Here is a 20,436-nt window from a genome sequence, read left to right on the forward strand (position 1 = left end):
ACAGTCTGGACGGCCAGAACGAGTTCATGTCCCTATAACTGCGCTGCCACGGAGACAGTCACGGGCAGAAGGATGCTGGCACCACCCGGCAGGCTCAAGCCAATAACCCTGGTGCCAGCACTGCCAGCCCAGCACCTCCTTCGCGCAGCCTCAGGGGCCCGGGCGGTGCGGATCAGCGCGGGCCTCGCCCTCCGGCTGGCAGGTGACAACTCACTTTGGGCGGAAGAGGCCAGGCCGCCCAGCCGGACGCCTCGCTGCCGTTTCGTGCGTCTTTTTTCATAGTGTGATGATACGAAGCGCGAGCGGTCCGCGCGGGGGGGGAAAGGAGTCTCTTCTCGTTAGGGAGGCCCTGGGGCGAGGTCAGGTGCAGAGGGGCCGGCCGCGCTCAGCTGGAGGCCGCGGAGGGGATCGAGCCCCGCCCGCGGCAGGACTGGAGCGGAGCCGGGAGGAAGGTTTACTTTTCAGTGAAGGGGCCGGGGCCGGGGCCGGGGCCGGGGGGGGGAGGGCGCCCACCTGCTTGTTGGCCTCGTCGAAGAAGACGCAGTTGACGGCATTGGCCTTCTCGAAGTGCACGGGCCGCGCGCACAGCGCCAGGTAGCGGCCTTCGCGGCTCATGGCGGCAGCGGCCCGACACCACTGCCCGGCTCGGCCGCCGCTTCCTGTTTACACTCTCACGTGACCCCGGCGCCGCCGGCTCTTAAAGGCGCAGGGCCTTAAAGGCGCTCAGCTAGAGCACAGGGGCCCCACAGCACCGCCCCCGGCCCCGCCCCTCGCGTGTCCTGCCGCCTCCTCCCCCTGTGGCAGGGCGGGCTGCTCCGGGGAGGGGGCGTATCCATGGCAACCGCGCTCACGGGAGGCCCCGCCCACTCCGGGATACGGCCCGGGCCGGGGAAGAGGCGGCGGAGGCGTGCGGGCCCCTGCAGCAGGGGTCCGGGCCCCTGCAGCAGGGGTCCGGCCCCCTAGCACTGTGACCGGTTTGAGCCTGAGCAGGGGGTAAGACCCCCTAGGCAGGAACCTCCGGCTTTGGGCCCAGCAGCAGCAGGGCACACCTCGGTTAGCCCCCAGCCTTGGCTGTAGCCAACACCTACCGCCTCTGGGAAGGCTTCGACACAGAAGGAGGGAGGGGAAGGACAACCAGCAACCTATAGATCAGGTTTGTCCAAGTTACAAGAGAGGCCTCCAGTCCCTAAAGCAGCGGCTGCCAACCTTTTTAAGTAGGAGATCACCGTTGGCATTTAAAAGCAACCCAGGATCTACTGTGTGCTGTCACCACCCCCCACCCAGCAGGTAAGTCTGTGGGGAAGGAAGGGGGTGCAGATCAAAGCAGAGGGAGAAAAAAGTATGTGGGGGCACATCCCCCCAGCAGGTAAGTCCCACCCAGCCAGGGCCCCACTCAACTTACCCTGCTTCTGCCTCTGCAGCGCTGTCCCTCTCTGTCCCTCACCGCGGGGGCCTTGATCTAGCCCTCGCGGCTTTCCCCACAGACTGAGCTGCTGGGCCGGGGCGCACACGTGCATGCACACAGGGACTCAGCTGCCAACCCCAGCCTCAGGCTCCAAGAGGATCTGAGATCTACTGGTTGGTGACCACTGATCTACAGGGTTGGAACCACCTATAGAGCAAAGCACTAATGCAGATCTCTGAACCGCTCCTACACCTGGTATGGAGCGAACATCAGATCTGTTCTGAATCACTTGGGTTCAGCTAGATTTTGCACTTTGTTCTAGAAACAGAAGGCAGAACCACAAAGTATAAGGCATTTCATCATTGGAGAATTTCACCGGAAGCCAAAATAGTGAGGACACCTGCAGCAAAAGATTTTGCAAATCTCTTAAAAAAATTAGCTCATTGTTCTATTTTGAATTAAAATAACTGCAATCTTGAAGTGCAATGTTAATTCTTCTAGCAAAATGCCTCCCCCCCAAAAGTCGTTTGTGCTTAAAATCCTGCTAAATTATCTCCATAACTTCTCCACATGTTTTGGGGGCTTTGTAATTAAAAAGCATTATCATTTTCCATTTTCTGTACTGATTTAAAAAGCAACTGACAATGGTCAGTACACATCTAAAAATTTCCTGCTACTAGAGGCAAGAGTACTCAGAGATTCTTGGAGGTGGGTGTGGTAGACCCCAAATGTAAATGTTTTCAGACTAGTTAAACAACATCGTTAAATCCTGTTTTTAACAGCAATATAGAGTGATCTGTTGCCAGCAAGGTTTTAAGATTAACTGAAGTCGATGCAGTTGGTCAGACAAAGAACTACACAAAAATACAGCCACAAGTTTTACTTCACCCTTCATTTTTCATTAGAAAAAAAGCAGCACTTTCACAACACACTGTGAGAATGTCATACACAGCAACAATATATCCTGCTTGATAAAGAGCAGCGTTACAAATACCAATCAGAAAAGTACAGAAAAAAAATGAGTTAACCGTTAGGATTTTCTTGATTCCTATCATCCCACTAAGTCAGTTCTTCCAATGCATTGTTTTAGTGAAGCAATAACCTTTTGTCAGGCTCTAGGCCTTGCTAGACTTAGATTTTAAAATTAAAAATGCTACATATAAAATGTATATGAGAAAATTGGCATTTTAACTAAAATCATTTAGAGAAAACCTTTACAGCACTCTGAATTATTCTTTTACTTCAGTAGAAGAAAAACCTCTGTTCATTTTTTCTTTTTTTTTTTTAATAAATTCTGATACTCAACTTTGGTTCTGTGAACTGGATTTTGTTTAGCTGAATCAGGAAGTCAAATGTGACCCTACAGTTTCAATGCTATTTGGAAAAGGACTACAGAGAATCTATTTTGACCCTTCATGTAGTGTCTGAAGGCACCTTTATGTTAGAGATGAGAACAGCTGCAAATCTGCTCTGTTTTAGGATTTAGGTGTCGCCATAAGGAACTCACATACTACCAAGCCAGTCCTCTACTGGACAGTTCAGGCATTCTCCATTTTCATGTAACACCCAATTTAGACAGGACAATTTAATTTACTTTGAGCAAGAATAGATTTTAAAAGTACAAAGTCTGTTTTCAATTGGCAGTAATATTTTAAGTGACTATTATCCATAGTTTGCTTTTTCATTTGAATTTCTATTTAAAAAGCAAACATATATTGTGTCTATATACAATTTGTAATCAGATAGGTCTTAGGGTAGTAATGGGAAGGAGAAGAAGGACTTCTCATCTCCCACCACATGTTTTAGAAATTAAACAAAGAACTGTCCCCATTTTTTAAATATTTAAGTTCTGGATCATGCAAATATGATTAGCTCAGCTACAATTATCTAACATAACTGAAAGTGTGGTTAAATTGTACGAACATTAGAAGAGGTAGTGACTTTCGATTCTCACAGTGCTGAACTGACTTGTGGGCTGATATAAGACACATTGAAGCACCAGTGTACACTCCTTGTTTTCCTTTTTGGTATTCCAAGTCAACCACTACTTGCCTTGCCATTGGTAGCGGACATTTACCACTGCACTAACATGGTTAGAAGCAGTAAACTTTTGTTGTTTTTTTTAAACAACAGGTACACACACACACATACACACTGCTATTCATCATATATTAGTGGTGGATCTCCATCACTTGAAAAGGCAGAAAATTTCTTTCCATAGTTCTGGACATGATCTTCATTTATTTTTTCCAAAGCTTCAATCTAGAAAATAATAATAAAAAAGACCTTGAAGCTGTTTAAAAACATGCCTGTACATTTCAAGAAAAGAAAAGAAAAAAAAAAAAAAGATAAAATGATCCTATAACAGTTGGAGCCAACCTTTCTGGCAGACACACCAAAGTCAGCCCTGCATTCTTCCCAAGTGCCACTCCGATTCCTGCCCTCTACCCAATTTTTTGCTCTGCTTCTGCTCCCTGTCTTATATTCCCTGCCTGATTTGTTGCTCTGCTATCTACCTTATCTGTTGCTGTACTGCCTATCCCATCCCCTCCTCCACCTGCTGTATGGCACATACAGAGGCTGCCTGTGCCACTTGTGTCATAGGCTCACCACCCATGCTATAACACACCAGTGCAGTTCATTTACCCAAAGAATGTGGTCTGCCAATGAGTAAAAGAAAAATTCTAGAATGGCCTTAAAAAAAAGTTGATCCACTCCTGGTAAGAATATTACTGGAAAAGGCAGAATAGAAAAGTAGTCAAATGCTTGAATGTGACTATGTATCCAATTTTAGTCTACAGACTATGAAGTGTCCATGTAGCACTTCTTTCTGTGATATTCAAAGGAGAGATGGATAAAAAGAAATAGAAAACAATCCAAGCAGCTACCAGGGGTTGGTTTTTAGAAAATGCTTTTAAAGTAGCAGGAATTATAAATATTAGAGACTGGCTACCCCAATTTGATTTACATGGCAGTGAAATGACAAATCAGTGTCAACATAATTTGGCACAAGAGGCAGAGATAGATGCACAGAACAAAAGTATTCAGAAAATATTTTGCAGGAGAATGTCCCAGGGGACTGTCCCAGCCTTACAACTCAGTTAGGCATGAATGCTTCTGTCAGCATTACAGTGGAGATAAACCAACTTGTGAAGTTCTAGGGAACTATGGCTATTCTACATTGTGTCTCATTTTTATTTTTCTTTGCCTCAAGGCATCTTCATTACAGCCAGCCCAGTGTCTAAAACAGATCTAAAATATCCATCCTGAGCATGCTTCTGCATTATAAGAAAAATCTGTGTTATACTTTATCTGTGTGGTTTGCAACTCACTTTATTCACAGAAGGCTGCTGATAAAGGATGAGTCACACAGCTGTTTACTGTAGCTTTTACTTCAAAGGGCACTGCTTCTCTGATCAGCTGGAGCACAGCCATTGTCCAATGTAGCTGATCAAAGTGGTGCTTTCTGAAGTAAGTGCCAAAGCAAATATCACTGGTACTAGTACACGGATGGGCAATTACTTTGGGCAGAGAGCTGCTTACTGAGTTTTGGCAAGCCATCAAGGGCTGCATGATAGGCAAACAGGGGGAAATTAATACTAATTTTCTAAATTTAAGGGCCCTGCAGGCCAGATAGAATGGCCTGGCTGGCCACATCTGTCCCCTGGGCCGCATTTTGCCCACCCCTGTACTAGTAGGATAGGGTACCATAGGAGAGAATATGAGCCTATATATAAAGGCCACAAGACAACACTGCATTGATTTACTGTCCTTAAAAAGTGCCCTTTTAACTAGTACATGAGGAATAAGTTTGACACCACTTTAAACTATCTACAAACAATCCCACATTTCATGCTAAGGTAACTGATGACATCTGGACACATTTAAAAAGGAGTTATATCATGTCCAAGATTTAACACCCTCCCCCAAACCATGAAACTAAATTTAGATGCATAAATTCAGACTGTCCTAGAAAGTGAAAGTCCTAGTTTGTAAGCTTTAAATGCAGTAAATTTGAGCTGAAACAAACACACTATGTTGACTGAAAACAGAACAAAACAAACAAACAAAAACAGTAGGAAGTTTGCAGGTGAAGCAGATTTGGGCAGCTTCCTTTTCTGTGAGAGAAACAGTATTAACCCTCAATGTCAGTGTTTTAGGGAACACTGGATTTCTTTAGTTCAAACTTAACAAAAATAAAGCTCTTAACATACTACCACTAAAGTTTGCCAATTTCGGCTTTTATTGCTACCAAGTCAAATTCAAAATTTGAGAAATGTGCAATAGCTATAATTTCAACAATTAACATGATTAGTGATTATAAATACAAATAAGAATCCAGAAAGTTTAAGCCATGACTGGTTGGCTGCTAGACAGGTGAATGAAACTACTGCCAGACCAAAAAAAAAAAAAAAAAAAAATTGTACCTCAGCTAGGAAGTCCGCTTCGTTGTCGGCTGTAATATTTAAACCCGAGACAGCATTGAAAAGCTCCCGTTCATTAAGTGCTTCTGAAACACCTCCTTTCTGGAAGAACTATTTAAAAACAAAAAACAAAAAAGAGTGACAGATAAATTAAATAGAATCTAATATTACACACAACACAACATCCCTGGCTCTCATCAGCTATAATCACCAATGAGAAATGGGAGTGTCATTCTGGTTCCTTCAGAAGTGGGCTCACTTCAGTTTTAAAGGCATTGTTTTTTATTCTTCTCCAATAGTCCCAAGTCAGCCCAATACAGTCTTCTCTTCTGTTAACACACCACTCAACTTTTATAAAATGTGTACTATTTCTTACAGTAAGCAATCATTATTTGGGGGGGGGGGGGGGGTAAGGGGCAGGGGAACCCTTAAAACATGAATGTGACTTTTTTTTTTTTAAACTTCGTATATCAAACTTTGATGCTAGTATTTTCTCCTAGTAACCTTTCAAATGGATCTCTGTGTGGGGGAAAGATGGGGGTGGGATTGCAGAGATCAGGTAACAAGTACTACCTGAGAAACATTCCTGCAGTCTCTGAACAAGAAGTCAAGTCCATGAGGATGCGTTGGCTCCACAGATTGACTTACATCAATTAACCAGACCTAGGAACAGAGAAAACAGACAGGTTCTTTAGATGCACGTAAACATTTCACATTACATGCAAACTCTCCTGTTGCAGTAAGAATATACTCACCTTGCCATCATGCCATAGCATGTTGTATTCACTCAGGTCAGCATGGACCAGATTACACTCTTTATACAACTGCTGCATCATCTACAATATGTCAGACAGATATATCAATTAGATGCAGAATACTGAATATTGATACAAGCAAGTTAAAATCAGCCTAAAACCAGGGCAAAGCAGGTTTTTAATTCACATTTGAAGTCTACCTGCAGTCAAATGAATATGAGGAATTTTACATAAAATAGACTAAAGTCAGTCATAATAAAGAAGCATTTAACTCAAGTGAGCTTATCTAAAAACTCTGCCAACCAGTCCAACTGCATTAGTTAGATAGCAGCAGAGGGTTTTCCAAATACACACTTCTAGCACATAAGAGGTCTCACAGAAGAGTTTTTGGCCAGTCTATGTGATAATATAACGAAGTTACCAAAATAAGTTAAATCAAGCTTCAGAAGGTTTCAGAACACTGAAAGGTAGTAAACCCCAGATTCAACCTTAAGTTACTCATTCATTTGCATAATGTTGAGTTCCTTAGAGGAGGATGCCATCCTTGTTGTATGTACTGAAAAGTACCCAGTTAGTCAGTTAAAATGCCAATGTTGTTGCTCTGCAAGTCTCAAGGGAATCCTGAGTTAATGTTAATCTTTTTATGATTTTTCTATGTTCATATAATAAACCATAAGGGCACGTACATAGAGCCAGTCAGATCAAATGCACTGTGGCTGGGGATAACCAGTTTGATATTTTCAGTTGCAAATTGAAGGTGATGATTCGTAAGCACTCATATTAATGGATATAACAAGACTGGTTGAGGCAAAAAGTAATTTCAAAGGGCTTCAGAGATTTTTGGATATTTTTTTTTTTTTTCTTAAAACCAAAATGACATTTAACCCACCTTCGTTACTTTCATCCCAAGTTAAATGCTATACTACAGCTTAACATAGTATTTTATGCAGCACCAGGAAAAATTCAGTGGAGACTCTTGATGCATCTCTCAGTACTTGGACCACTGGCCTGGAAGATCTCTTTTTTAAGAACCAGTATGCTACCATTCAGTCTAAATTATTCCCCTGAAAGAAAACTCTTGCCAAAATTGAAAAGATACACATTGACATCTTACATTAAGAATTTGATAGTAAGCCTTTTTCATGTCTTCACTACCGAGTTTTACTTCCTTCAGTTTAGGAGCTGGGACTTGATCACAGCCAATGAAAGACATGACCAAGACGTGTTTCTTAAGGATAACCACCTGGGGACAAGGGATTCCTGCATTTTGCATTCTGTAGAGCAGAAAAAATATGGATTATAATTACTAACTACAAAACATACTTGCCAAAAAATACTAATAATTAGCCCCTTGACCTCTTGAGTTATCAACACTTGTATCCATTAGACTTCTTTTTAAATACTTACAGTATTTACTCCTATCTAAGACTTTTTTCTCCCCAATCAGCATGTGGGGGACAGCCTATCATCTTATATTTGCATACAAAGCAGATGCAGGGGCAGGCAGCTGCTGCCACTCTAACTCTGGTTCACTTCCTTATGCTGTGCTCTGGGAGGGAACACAGCCCAAGCAGTGTCTGAAAGTAAGTGGGAAGGGGAAGAGGCAGAGACTGGGGAGCTGGGGAAATGGGCAGAGAGCAAGGGGGCCACCTGACCCCGCCCCAGCCACTGCTTTTCCTTCTGTAGCAGTGGGTCGGGGAAGACAGGACAAGACAAATTTAAAGACTACCCTCCAAAAATTAGATTCTATACCTGGAAAGTTATCATAAAAAAATATTACATTTTCCATATATAGAATCTAAATAATGGGGGGGGAAGGGTTGTCTTAAAGTCAGGGTCAACTTAGATTCAAGTAAATATGGTATCCAGTTTAGACCAGGTTGCAGAGCACTGCATTAAGGACTAAGGGGATGAACACTTTTCAAATCTCAAACTTTAGGAATTAAATATAATAAGATGCAGGATATAAACAAACAAATTAAGACGAGGGTATCAAAGTATAGGGCAGGGAATTTAGGAGCAGGGCCTGCTGCAGAATCGGAGGTTGCTGGACATGGGCATTGGCACAGGAAGGCAAGTGAGAGCTGTGCTGACATGGCTCTGATCACCTCATAGCTGTTGGAATGGGGGAAGAGAATGCCACCCACTAAGAAGCCCTGCCACCACAGCCTGACAAGCAACTGCTTGCTTCACTGCTGCCATCACCATCAGCTACACCACTGCTGCAGCCAATGGCTCATGAGGAGACCTGCAGTCTGGATCCAGCCCAGGACAAGTTTGACAGCCCTGCATTAAGGGATCCAAATCTAAAACACACTTCCACAGTGATCAAACGTAAGTTCTGTAAAAGGAAAAAAAAATGAACAGCATATAGTTAACTACCATTTTTATACCTTGTTAGATTGTGCATTTCTTTTTCTGCCCACATTCGGATAATCTTCCGTGGATTCAATTTACTGAAACGGTCTTTAAACCTGTAGTCATCTTTAATGTATTTGTCACGATTCTTGAATTCATTAAGGGTTGTTTTAAACACCTTAATGGCACACTCTGGAGGTATAACTTTAGCATCTTCACCTACACTTCTGATTAATAGAAAAAGTAAGCGTTAAACATTTAACCTATATCTTTGTTTTTGAGCACAAACAATTTAGTGGTCTTTCAGTGTTGCCCTGTAAAGTTTTACAAAGAGGATGGAGGAACAAGATTTTTTTCCATACAATTAAGTTGTTTTTAGCTTGTAAAACTGTTATAGTTATGTCCTATTAAAAATCTCTCAGGTTAAGCTTTAATAAAGCTGGGTCCTTAGATATTTAGTCTTTGGGAATGCAATAACTACAGTGCATTGCAACCTAAACCCACTTGTTAAGAACTTCTAGATTTAAAAAAAGAGATAAAAATTTAAGCATTAATCTTTTTGTTAAATGCAACCCCTGAGTAAGGTTGGACCCCTCTGGATAAGAGCTTTGTTTATTATAGTCCACTTCCCCACCTTGGATTTTTCTTGGAGTGAATTTAGCAGAAAGAGGTTATTGTTTTAACATGCTGTTGACATTATGATAAACATGGAACTGTTCTGTAATACTGTTTATTCATAAACCAGTATATTAGGATGCAGATTAATTACCTCCAAAGGATTTAGCTGAGAGAAAAAATGGCGCAAGACACTTTGCACAAGGTGGTGCCTTCTATTTCTGTGTTCCTAAATATATTTTTAGCTTCCAATTCTTTGTTGATAAGAATCCCAAATTAACCATTCCAGTATTTTGCCCTGAACTGATGTCTATAGTTTCAGGGTGTATACTGATATTTAAAGAGACATCTGATATTTGTATCAGTTTTCCCATCCATTTAAGCTTCCCTTATTTCCCAGTATTTGTTAATTAACACTGAAATGACTTAGAATGATCCTCAGCTAACTTTTTGAAGACTCTTGGGTGAAGTGATTCAGAACTACTAGGAATAAAGCCATTAGCTTAAACAGATGCTGCTTCATAGCCACCTCTGTTATTCCTGGTAACCTCTCTCTAGTGATATTATAAAAGATATATGCTGATACTTTATCCTAAATACAGAAAAGGAAAATGTATTGAACATTTCTGCATCTATAGACACAGGTATGACTCAGACTCTTTTTGCTTCTGTTTAAAAATATTTGTCTTAACCTTAATATTTAATTAGCAATTTTAGCATCCCCTAAAGTTTTGCTACTTTTTTTAAGCTTCTGTTCATTACCAGTACTGCCTTTTTCCTTCCCATATCCTTAACATTTTATTTTTGTTTAATTCCTGTACTCATGTCTCTTTTTTACCACTTTTGTACAATTTAACTTTTTCATGCTTGTAAAATCATTGGGATTTCTTCAGTGATGCATTCCAGACAAGTTTCATTAATTGTTTCAAGATAAACCATGTTTCCAGATAGTTAAGTTTTTAATAATTTAGAAAATTGCTGCCAGATCCAGTTCATACAAAATAAATATAAAGCAGATCATGTTCACTGGTACTTAGGCAGCCACAAATTTTTAGGCCAGCAACTAACTCTTTCTTGGCGTAAAGATATTTAGCTACTAAAATACTCTAGACATTTAGCCCCCAAGGCCAGATGTAATACTATTCCCTTTTTTTTCTTTAAAAAGGAAAATAAAAAAGTTTTGGTATTGGCTTCATGAGATCCTCATGAGGACATTTGCTGGGTATTTTTTTTTTTTTTTTAAGCAAAGGTACTGTTTGGCTTTTGCAATGAATCCTCATTTCTGTATACCTCTTAACTGCAAGAGAATATGTAAACAAAAAATTAGAGACACAGAAAGACCCCCCTCCTAGTTCGCTCAAATATTTGTATAGCTTTCAGCTATCTTTTATAACATCCAACCACTAAGGTTAGTGTCAATGACAGATTATATACTTACTTTCCTCCATATGCATGGAAAACAACAGACTCTTTTCCTGTGCTAATACAGCCAGTGATGGTCTCTAGCATCCCAGAGTTGACCATCTTGTACAGAAGTAAACGCGTTTTAGGATCTACTGCTTTCTCCTACAGAGAAAGGAAGAAACAAAGTAAACACGTGACTGGTCTACCTATATTCATTCAAGGCCACAGCACTATTCTCAATATCAGATCTCAAGTACTCTTATATCTTACCATTTGAATTAGGTGGCAACAAATGATTAAATCTAGAGAAAAATGCTGCATACAACTCCTTCCCCCCAAAAGGCTTTTTTATATAAATAATTAAATTGTACGTAGCATAGATAAAGCAATGCAAGGCCAATGTCTTATCTAGATTACTTACAATAAGAAGCACTTTTGTTGTTTCAGTTAGTGCTATACAGAAAGTAACTCACAAAAGCTGAGGTATTTGCAAATGGTAACACTTTTACAGATTGATAACAATGACATTGAGAAAGACAATTACTGTTGACTTACTGTTGTTTAATTAAGTGGCAGTGTCAAGAATACAAAATTTTAGGGTAACTCATCCTTCAAGCTTAAAATAAACTGCTTCATTCATATATGAAAAAAATGGCTTCTCAAGCTACCAGTGAAGATTACTATTTAAACTCCCATATTTCTGAAGCCTTGCTAAGAATATATTGATTTGAAACTGTATACTTCAAGCACCTAGGATTAATCTCAAATTTTCAGGCAATTTTCATAAATACATTCAACTTTAAGCTTTAGGGTATTAAAAACTCAGATAACACAGGAAGTGACATGATAACTTGGATAATTCACATTTTTGGAAAGGTCTGCATGTTATACCCACTATACTTCCATATCTAAGTACATTTTGCAACTTAGACAAAAACAAACAGGTATTCATAGATGCATTTATACAACTCTCTTCAGCAATCCATGTGTCAAGTATTGCTGACTTGGTTAGTGAGGATGCTTTAAAGCTTATCAAAATGGCATGCCAGACAAAATGGAAGCTTTGTGTTTAAAAAGGAAATTTATAATCAAAACATACAGCAGTAGAGTGCTCCTTCTTCTCATGGACTCTTGCACTTCGACGTTCCTCAGAGTAAGCATGTTGCTTTAAAGCATTAAAGACTTGATTGGATAGTTTCAAGTCCATTCCAATTCCATCTCCAACTTGGAATTCTGGTGCAAACTGTAGGACAGACATTATCAAAAGTTTTTAGAAATTATTACACTTGGAAAGTGACAGAAAGATACAGCAAGCACACAAACTTTTAAACCAAGTATTCAAGAACTCTGCACTCTAAGGGAAAGCTTTTGTAGCACCTTAGCACTAGAACTGGAAAAAAATGGTTGCAGTCATGACCTATGCAATAGCAGCAATTAATTTAATATGAGAGCTCAGACTGCTCTCACCCACACCAGATTACACATCACTTAATCTAATAAAAAAGCCGTAGCACATACTGCCTTATTATTAGTGTTTTTAGTACAACTACATTAACTGAAGATTTCAAGTTTTTATTGCTATGGATATGTTAACAGACTGCTTAGTTTCAGGCAGTGTTCTGCCATTAGAAATAACTTGTTTGGTCAGACAGGCAAACTGAACATTAAGTTATTTAGAGTACTGCATCCAGTTTTTGGCCCCCCACTACAGAAAGTATATGGGCAGAGTCCAGCTGAGAACAACAAAAATGGTTAGGGGGCTGGGGCACATGACTTATTAGAAGAGTCTGAGGGAACTGTGCTTACTGGGCATTTTAACATGCGCTCCGCAGGTGGGCGCTTTGATTAGAGCGGCTCTAGTTACAGCATGCTGGAGCAGCCTCCTGGCTTGTGTACAGGGACCCATTTAGTCTGAAGAAAAGAAGACAGAGGGGATTTAATAGCAGCCTTCAACTACCTGAAGAGTGCTTACAAAGAAAATGGAGCTAAACTATTCTCAGTGGTGGCAGATGACAGAACAAAGAGCAATAGTCTCAAGTTGCAGGAACAGGGTGGGGGGTAGTTACATGTGCCATTAAGGCACAGCAATAAATTGTGGAGCTTAGTGCTCCACAGTTTATTATTCCCAGGAAATTCCCTGGCACACCATCTACACATGTGCCCAGACTGCAGCACATTGAGCTGGGTCACAGCAGCCCTGGATGGCAAGGGTCCTGGCACAGAATGCTCAAGTTTTCACTTACATTTTCCATTCGAGCAGTATTTTTCCTCCCACATACCACCTCATCATGTTTGGTAGTAATGTCCTTTCCTTTCCCAATAAAGCCCTTTTTTGGAGTGGTGGTTGGTTTGTCTGTCAACAGATAGTGTTTAAAAAAAAAAAAATCTCTAGATGAACGAATATTTATATGTTTATAAAGGCTCATGATGCCTACAATAACTTGACTATATTCACTTCTTTTTTCTTACCGAAAACAAAGGGCACATAATTAATATTAGCATAATTAATATTTTGCTAATATTAGCTTCTATCTTTGCATATTATATTCCTATCCAACTCTTTGTTCAGTTTCATTTACTATGTTTTGAATTATATCAGCATCTGGCACTCCTTGGGAAATCATAAAACAGTAAATGTTACACGGAAGCTCTTCCACGCTTCGGAAGGAGCAGATGATAAGCAAACACTGTCCAGATAGACCCTCAAACATAGTGTTATTAAAACCAACACAGAGATTCTATAGCACAAAAGACACCCCCCCCGATAGTGTGCACTGGCTATGAATCAAAAGTAAATTAATTTAGATAGACCAATTTTAAAATGTCCTTCTTAAAATGGCTGAGGCTGTGATGACAGAAACCAGAGCCTGGAGGGAGACTCCCAAATCCTTCACAAGTAACTAGCGCTATATTAAAAAAAAGCCACATGTCCATGACTCAGGGAACCTAATTAAAGGCTTTTGTTTTTTCAGGATTTTGGCCAGTCACAGGCAATTTTGCATACATAGTAATTTTGAACAGTACCTGCTTGATAGGGATCATGACGGGTATCCTGCCAGTCGACCTCATCTTCTGAGCTGTCACTGTCTTCAAAAGGATGTACCTTTCGATAGTTCTCAAATGATATAGAGACTTGAGAAACAAAAGTTAGAAAGTTTGTGACTGACATGATCACATCCTCACTGCCTTCATCAACTCAAGTGCAATAAAGTAAGTTTACTGGCTTTTCTAAAAAAAAGCCATCTGGTTTGACAATACCTTTACTATCTCCATTGAACTTTTTTTCTTCACGCCGGAGCTGTGCATCATACTCTCGATCAAACTCCATCTGCAGCATCTGAGCTAGCATTAGGTCACTGGAAGTGTCAGTGTTTTCTCCTGTAATAAATGGTCCCTCAGCAGCACTAAATACAATTAAAAAGACAGAACAATCACAAGGTTTAATATAACTACATAATTATTTTACATCCGATTGCTAAACTCCAGATAGAGAAGTGAACAGAACTGCATAGAAACAGATTGATTTAAAGGCCAAAAAAGAGACTGTACCATAATTACGCATTAAAAAAAGAGGTCGATTTTGATTTTCACTGTTTACAGGTCCTTCTAACAAAGTTATCTCAGCTTCATTTGTGTTGTGTTTTTCTTTTTTTAAATATTACATTCTGATTTTTAGAAGAAAGAATTGCAGCCAGGCAAACAGCGCTTTATTACTTTGTTTCAGAAGATGACCCAGAAATGGGTCTCCTCTCTGATGCAGAATTTTTTTTTGTATTTGTAAAGCAGTTAGCATCATGGGGGTGGTGAATGGTCTATGACTAGGACTCTTAGTCACTACAGCAACACAAATATTAAAAACAGTGTTTCAGTTTGGGAATATTTCAGTATATTAAAAGACTTCTCATTGATCCTCTTTAGCAACACTCCTCAAACGACACTTCACAGACTCTCAATATTCTAAAGAACCCTTTCTAAAACTCCATGAGAAAGTCAAGAAAGCAGCAATGGTGAGTTTGGGGGCAAATCTATTAGGTATGTGAGATCTCCCTGATGAACTGATCCTCACAATTTATATGCTAGAGAAAAGAGCCAGCACACACAAACCAAGAAAAGGGGACAAAAAGGGAAAGTGTTCACTATGGTGCTGTAATCACACACACACACAAACCCCACCTTGACATTACACATCAGAAATAAACAACGACCCAACAATCATCAAGTTTTCTAATTCAAGATTTAAGTTTAAAAGGTGTTTCACTTACATAACAACTTCAGGAAAAGCAGCACTTTCTTCTTCCAACTGCAGTTCTTTTGCTAACTGTTCACTCATTACATCAGCAAGGGAACAGGATATTACTGTAGTTTTGGGGGTTCCCCATGGACACTGCAAAGAAACAATTTGTGGAACTCAGCAACAAGATAATCAGTGGGCATGTCTACATGTGCATTAATGCACTTTTCCTAATGTCTATTACATTTAGTACTTCCAATATGAGGTACTAAATAAATGTGCATTAGGTTGCATTAATGCGCAGTAGCAAAAGCGCAGGTTTTTTGGGTGACAATGCGAAGTAGCCTATTGTACTGCACATTAGCATATTAGCATGGTTTCTGACGCACTGCTTTAATGCACAATAAAACAGGCACATATATAGACACGCCCAGTGCAACTAAGATACTTGCAAGCTTAGTGCAAAGTGGTGCTACCTTACTGTTCCTTTCTTCCAAAACCAGATTCACAAATATTTTTAAACTAAATTATGGAAGCACTCCTTAAAGTTGCCCATTAACAACTCAATTGATTCAGACAACCAAGAGAAATATTACATTTTCTAAAGACACCTAGTATATAAAAACTATGTCACATTTCTATGTGGCATAGTATATAAAAACTTGTAATTTGGGCGAGTTCAGCCTGTTCAGCCTCCACAAGAGCACCTGTTCAGCCACAAGAGAAGGCTGAGGGGGGATCTAGTGGCCTGGTACAAACTAGTCAGAGGGGACCAGCAGGCATTGGGGGAGTCCCCGTTCCCCCGAGCACTACCAGAAGTGACTAGAAATAATGGTCACAAGCTGGCAGAGGGTAGATTCAGATTGGACATCAGGAGGCAGTACTTCACAGTCAGGGCAGCTAGGATCTGGAACCAACTTCCAAGCAAAGTGGTGCTGGTTCCTACCCTGGGGGTCTTTAAGAGGAGGTTAGACGAACACCTCGCTGGGGTCATTTGACCCCAGTACTTTTTCCTGCCATGGCAGGGGGTCGGACTTGATGATCTGCTCAGGTTCCTTCCGACCCTACCAACTATGAAACTATGAGAGTTACAGACATGTGAAAGCACTCTATTCGGTTCAGGCTGACCATACTTCAAACCTAATTTAAACAACATTTGCCCCCAAGAGTTTGGAAAAAAAAAAAAAAAAGAGAGAGGTTTGTTCAATCACTTGACTTATGAAGGTCAATTCTCTTTATAAACAGGCAAGACAAACAAATATGTACCAGAGCAGCTAAGTGTCCTTTTGCAATTAGGCCTATGCCTGCCTGAAAGATAATGTCCAAACATTAAAAATGAAGTTAGGAACATATCTGAATAGCTTCATGGACTTAATTAGCAATTTATGCATTTAAGTTTATAAATGCATTAAGGGCCAAATCCTACATATGCATCCCTGAAAAGAGAACCCTGAAACTGTGTGCATTCTGACTGAACTCAAACAGAATCTTTTAGGGGTGCACTGATAGAGATTTTGGGGGCTGATACCAAAAGCTGATTTTTAAGAAGGCATATCAGCCAATACCAATCCAATTTCCGATACAGCTGCGTCCAGCTAATAAGTTTGTTGTGGTGGATGGGGAAAGAGGGAAGGAAGAGGGGTAGGGGGCAGATCAATGCCCCCTGTGGTGAAGGGGAGAGTGGGACAGGGGCTGGGATAGGTGCCGCCCAGCCAGGGGAGGGCAGGGCAGGGGATGGAGCCGCGGCTCATCCAGGATGGTGCAGGGCAGCAGCTCCCACCACTGCACGCACCCCAGGAAGGCACAGGGGGAGGGGGGTACATGTGCCCCAGATCTGCGGGGGGAGGGGAACCCTGCAGCCATAGGCTGGGGGTGGGCTGGTGTCAGGCTCTTTCCAGCACATGGGTGCCGCACTTGGGGCACTGGGAAGCCAAATTATCAGCCACACCGGTCCGATTTCCAATACAATCAATTCCTTTATATCAGTGCCGATCTGATATCCGGCTGATGTGTCAGTGTACCTGTAGAATCTTTCAATGTAAATCCAATTTCAGGATAACCAGCCCTAACTTTCAGCCATGCTTACTTACCCCAAGATAAATTGCGCGTCTTCACTTTGTTTTCTAGAATTGCAATTTATCTGTTCTGTCAACTGGAAACAAATCTGAAACCACATATCAACTTTTACTTCTCAACAGCACAATAATATTTCAATATCTTGATAAGGTTCCTGCTGCACTGAGCACCCTATGTATCAAAATTACAGTCTTAAAAATATAACTGAAAAAAAACAAACCATGTCAGATAACTAATCTCATATAAAGATCTAATTTGTAAGAATCTACCAGCACATCGAGAGGACTCGGCAGATACTGCAGACCGCACCACAGTGAGAACCAGAGAGCACAGCTGTTCTTTTCAATACCCTTTAAACATAACCAGAGGGAAAGCCACTCTCTCAGATGTCAAGACCACACCCTCACTGACACAGGCAGGAAGTGTCAGGGACTGAGTCACCGGCAAGTCACAACTCTACCCGGATTTCTTTGCTAAAGCCTATAAAGATGATACTTACATCAAACACTCAAAACAGAAGACAAATCTTTTGTTTTGAAATCCTCCAATAACAAAAAAATAAAACAAGCAACAGCCAACCCCCCAGATAAGGGAGCTTGTGGAGCCAAGGTCTGATCCAGAGTGCTTGGCTCGGCTCTGCTGGCAACGCCCGCAGGACTTGCGCACAGCTCTGGCTGCAACGGAGCAGACTCACTTATCAGGCTCCCACAGCAACTCGCTCCAGGCAGACGGGTGGGCAAAACACGGCCCACGGCCTGGATCTGGCCTGCCAACCCCGCGACAGCTCACCAGGCCTCCCTCTGCGGCCCGCGGGCCCAAACAAGAGCCCAGCCCGGCGCACCCGCTCCAGCCGGGGCCTTTCGGAGCTCATTTTCCCCCCTTCGGTTGAAAAGACTCGGCCCAGCCCTCCCCCTGCTCCCGCCAGCGAGCCCACACTCCGCCCGCGGGGCGCTGCTCTGCCGAGGCCTCCCCCTCACCTTGCTCTGCCAGGCGGGGCCCGGGCGGGCCTCGGGGGCGGCGGCGGCGACTCCGAGCGGGTCCATCTGCGCATCCAGGGCCGGCGGCGGAGTGGCGGCAGCTGCAGGCAATGCGGCAGCAGCGGCGAGAAGCTTCAAACCGACGAATAACTCCTTTCTCCTTCTCCCTCCAGTTCCTTCACTGTGACCTTTCACTCACGCTTCCCATTGGTCCAGGAGATACTTCCGGCAGGCAGGCGCGACCACTTCCGGTAACGTCATGACACCCCTCTGCTGCGCTCCCCTGCCTCTGACGTGGGTTTGCCGCTGGGGGCGCTCCCGGGGCCTCCCCCGGCCCACCCTGAAGGGAAGTCCCCGGCCGGCCTGCGGTGGGCTCCTGGCGGCTGCGGGACCGTGTTGTCTGGCGTCCAGTAATGATTGTATTTGTCCAATATTTGAACCCCTGTATGAGGTACAATCAATAACACAAGTGTTCAAGATGGGCGTAATTTTTGAGGCAAATAATTGATGCAGCATATGCAAAACCCAAGGCAGCTTCAGGGAGTCTTAACCAACTTTTCAGTGTGCTGCCACCTTTCCTATGACTGCCTGCCTTAAAACAAAGGAAAGCTTCAACTCTGATGACCCGGTGCTCACTCACTCGCTCACTCACTCATTCACTGGGGACTTACAGTAAGCAGTATACCATAAATAAAAAGAAGACTTAATTTGCATAATTATTCACAGGTTTTTTTTTTCAGTGGACAATAGCTTTTCAGCAAATACGATAATTTCGAGCTTCCAAAATATGTCATATTTTAGACCTGGTAACGCTGGCCCCACCTGAGGGGAGTATTGTAACATCGCATCCCTCTGCCCCCCGCACAGCCCTGAACCGCAGTGATAGACCCCACCCAGGGGGACCAGAGGCTTGTGTAAAGAACCTTTGAAAAGAGCCAGGAACCAGGAATAAGGAACTGGGCATAAGGAGCCAAGTTCAGAAGCAAAGTCTACTGGGGCAAGGCATCATCTTGGACATTGGAACGTAAGGTTGCCGCTGTAATGAAAAAAGCAGTCAGGTGTCAAAAGACATCCGGAGACAGGCTTAAAAAATTTAAGAGGGTGGGTTTAGGGGTGGGGCATGTGCATGTACGCACGCACACATCTATGTGTACAGAGGTGTTTCAGATGGTAACAGCAACTCTGAAATAAAACCATTTTGTGTGCAATGACTATTTTCTGGACCACATTCCTTATCTACATAGTCACAATCAATGGGCGCACTGGACAATCCTACTGTCAACATGCCATGCTGCTATGTAATTTCCAACTTTATCGTACACATTCAACTTGCACAGCCATTTTGCTATTAATTCCTAAGCACCCATCTGTGTGTACGCATGTTGTACTTTCCTGTCTTTTTTCACATCATGCTTTCACATTTTTCTCTGCAACTATGAGGGGCAGGCATATTCCCCTGTCTTAGGCTTTCAGAAAAATACTGAATTGGCAAGACTAGTAGAGGAGACCAATGCAGAAGAATCTCTGTCCAAACCTTTTTTTCCAAAGAGTTGCATAGGAATACAAATGGTGTGTGGAACTGGCAGCAGGATGAAAAGCCACCAACTTCTAATTACCTAGTAGCAACAACAGATTAGGAATGAGTAGAATTTGGGTCGATTGTCAGATGAGATAGTCTCGAAACTCCCATGAAACAACTCTCAGCTGAGAGAATAAAAAAAAAAAAATCTGAAGTAAAATCACAGATTTGGATAAAAAAAAATATTAAGTGCTTAAAAAAAGAAAAATAGATAACAATGCATAAGGTAGTTTGTTCCACAGCCACTCTCTTAGGATTCTGTAGAGTTCACTTGACATTCAGCGCAAAGGACCAGTCTTCCTAGTAACAGCCATTGGTGAGGGAAATCGTATCTGGGAAATTAAAATCAGGGTTTTAAAATGTTATTCAGCACTAACATTTAAGTAGATCAATGTCCATAATTGCTGAGCACTCACAAAAATTCCATTGAAGCTAATAGGACTTGCAAGTGCCTAGACCCCTGAAAAAAATCAAGCTATTTCTGTAAACATAATAGAATAATAGAAAAATTAGTCTGGAAAGGCTATCAGAAGGTCACCCAGTTTAACTCTTCCTCCTGTCCCACAGGATCATTCCAGTCTAAACCATTTGCAAACAAGTGTTTGTGTAACC

General features: G+C 41.9%; 2 protein-coding genes and 1 long non-coding RNA gene across 5 annotated transcripts in view; 1 reads left to right on the forward strand and 2 right to left on the reverse strand.

Moving 5' to 3' along the window:
- RMC1 (regulator of MON1-CCZ1) overlaps positions 1–690 on the reverse strand; it is a 33,704-nt gene extending 33,014 nt beyond the window's left edge. For both annotated transcript variants that reach the window (XM_019487153.2, XM_006277548.4), the window contains exon 1: positions 514–690. In XM_019487153.2, the coding sequence (XP_019342698.1) occupies positions 514–615 (102 nt within the window). In that variant the 5' untranslated portion in view covers positions 616–690. The remainder of the gene's footprint in view (positions 1–513) is intronic.
- A 166-nt stretch (positions 691–856) lies between these two features.
- LOC132249334 (uncharacterized) lies at positions 857–18,497 on the forward strand. 2 transcript variants are annotated; one of them, XR_009460751.1, is made up of 5 exons: positions 857–1,287; positions 8,700–8,918; positions 13,934–14,171; positions 14,880–14,968; positions 18,419–18,497. It is a non-coding gene; the product is annotated as an uncharacterized LOC132249334 (long non-coding RNA). The 2 variants fall into 2 exon arrangements; XR_009460750.1 differs by lacking the exon at positions 18,419–18,497 and having other exon boundaries at positions 14,880–15,238.
- RIOK3 (RIO kinase 3) lies at positions 2,271–18,425 on the reverse strand. Its single transcript, XM_006277552.4, has 13 exons — positions 18,246–18,425; positions 15,224–15,345; positions 14,220–14,365; positions 13,986–14,093; positions 13,205–13,314; positions 12,061–12,204; positions 10,996–11,123; positions 8,978–9,169; positions 7,699–7,858; positions 6,585–6,665; positions 6,403–6,492; positions 5,833–5,940; positions 2,271–3,667 (listed from the first exon to the last, which is right to left on the reverse strand). Exons 1-13 carry the CDS (start codon positions 18,309–18,311, stop codon positions 3,563–3,565), a joined length of 1,560 nt encoding a protein of 519 aa, XP_006277614.1. The 5' UTR covers positions 18,312–18,425; the 3' UTR covers positions 2,271–3,562.
- Positions 18,498–20,436: the final 1,939 nt, after the last annotated feature.

The sequence above is a fragment of the Alligator mississippiensis genome, chromosome 3 (genome assembly GCF_030867095.1).
Source record: "Alligator mississippiensis isolate rAllMis1 chromosome 3, rAllMis1, whole genome shotgun sequence".
Taxonomy (NCBI): domain Eukaryota; kingdom Metazoa; phylum Chordata; order Crocodylia; family Alligatoridae; genus Alligator; species Alligator mississippiensis.

Coding starts and splice junctions, on each gene's coding strand:
- RIOK3 (XM_006277552.4), bottom strand. CDS start 18,311: ATGGACCCGCTCGGAGTCGCCGCCGCCGCCCCCGAGGCCCGCCCGGGC. Junction 6,493..6,584: donor TGCTATGGCATGATGGCAAG/GTGAGTATATTC, acceptor CTCTGTTCCTAG/GTCTGGTTAATTGATGTAAG. Junction 3,668..5,832: donor AAGCGGACTTCCTAGCTGAG/GTACAATTTTTT, acceptor ATTATTTTCTAG/ATTGAAGCTTTGGAAAAAAT.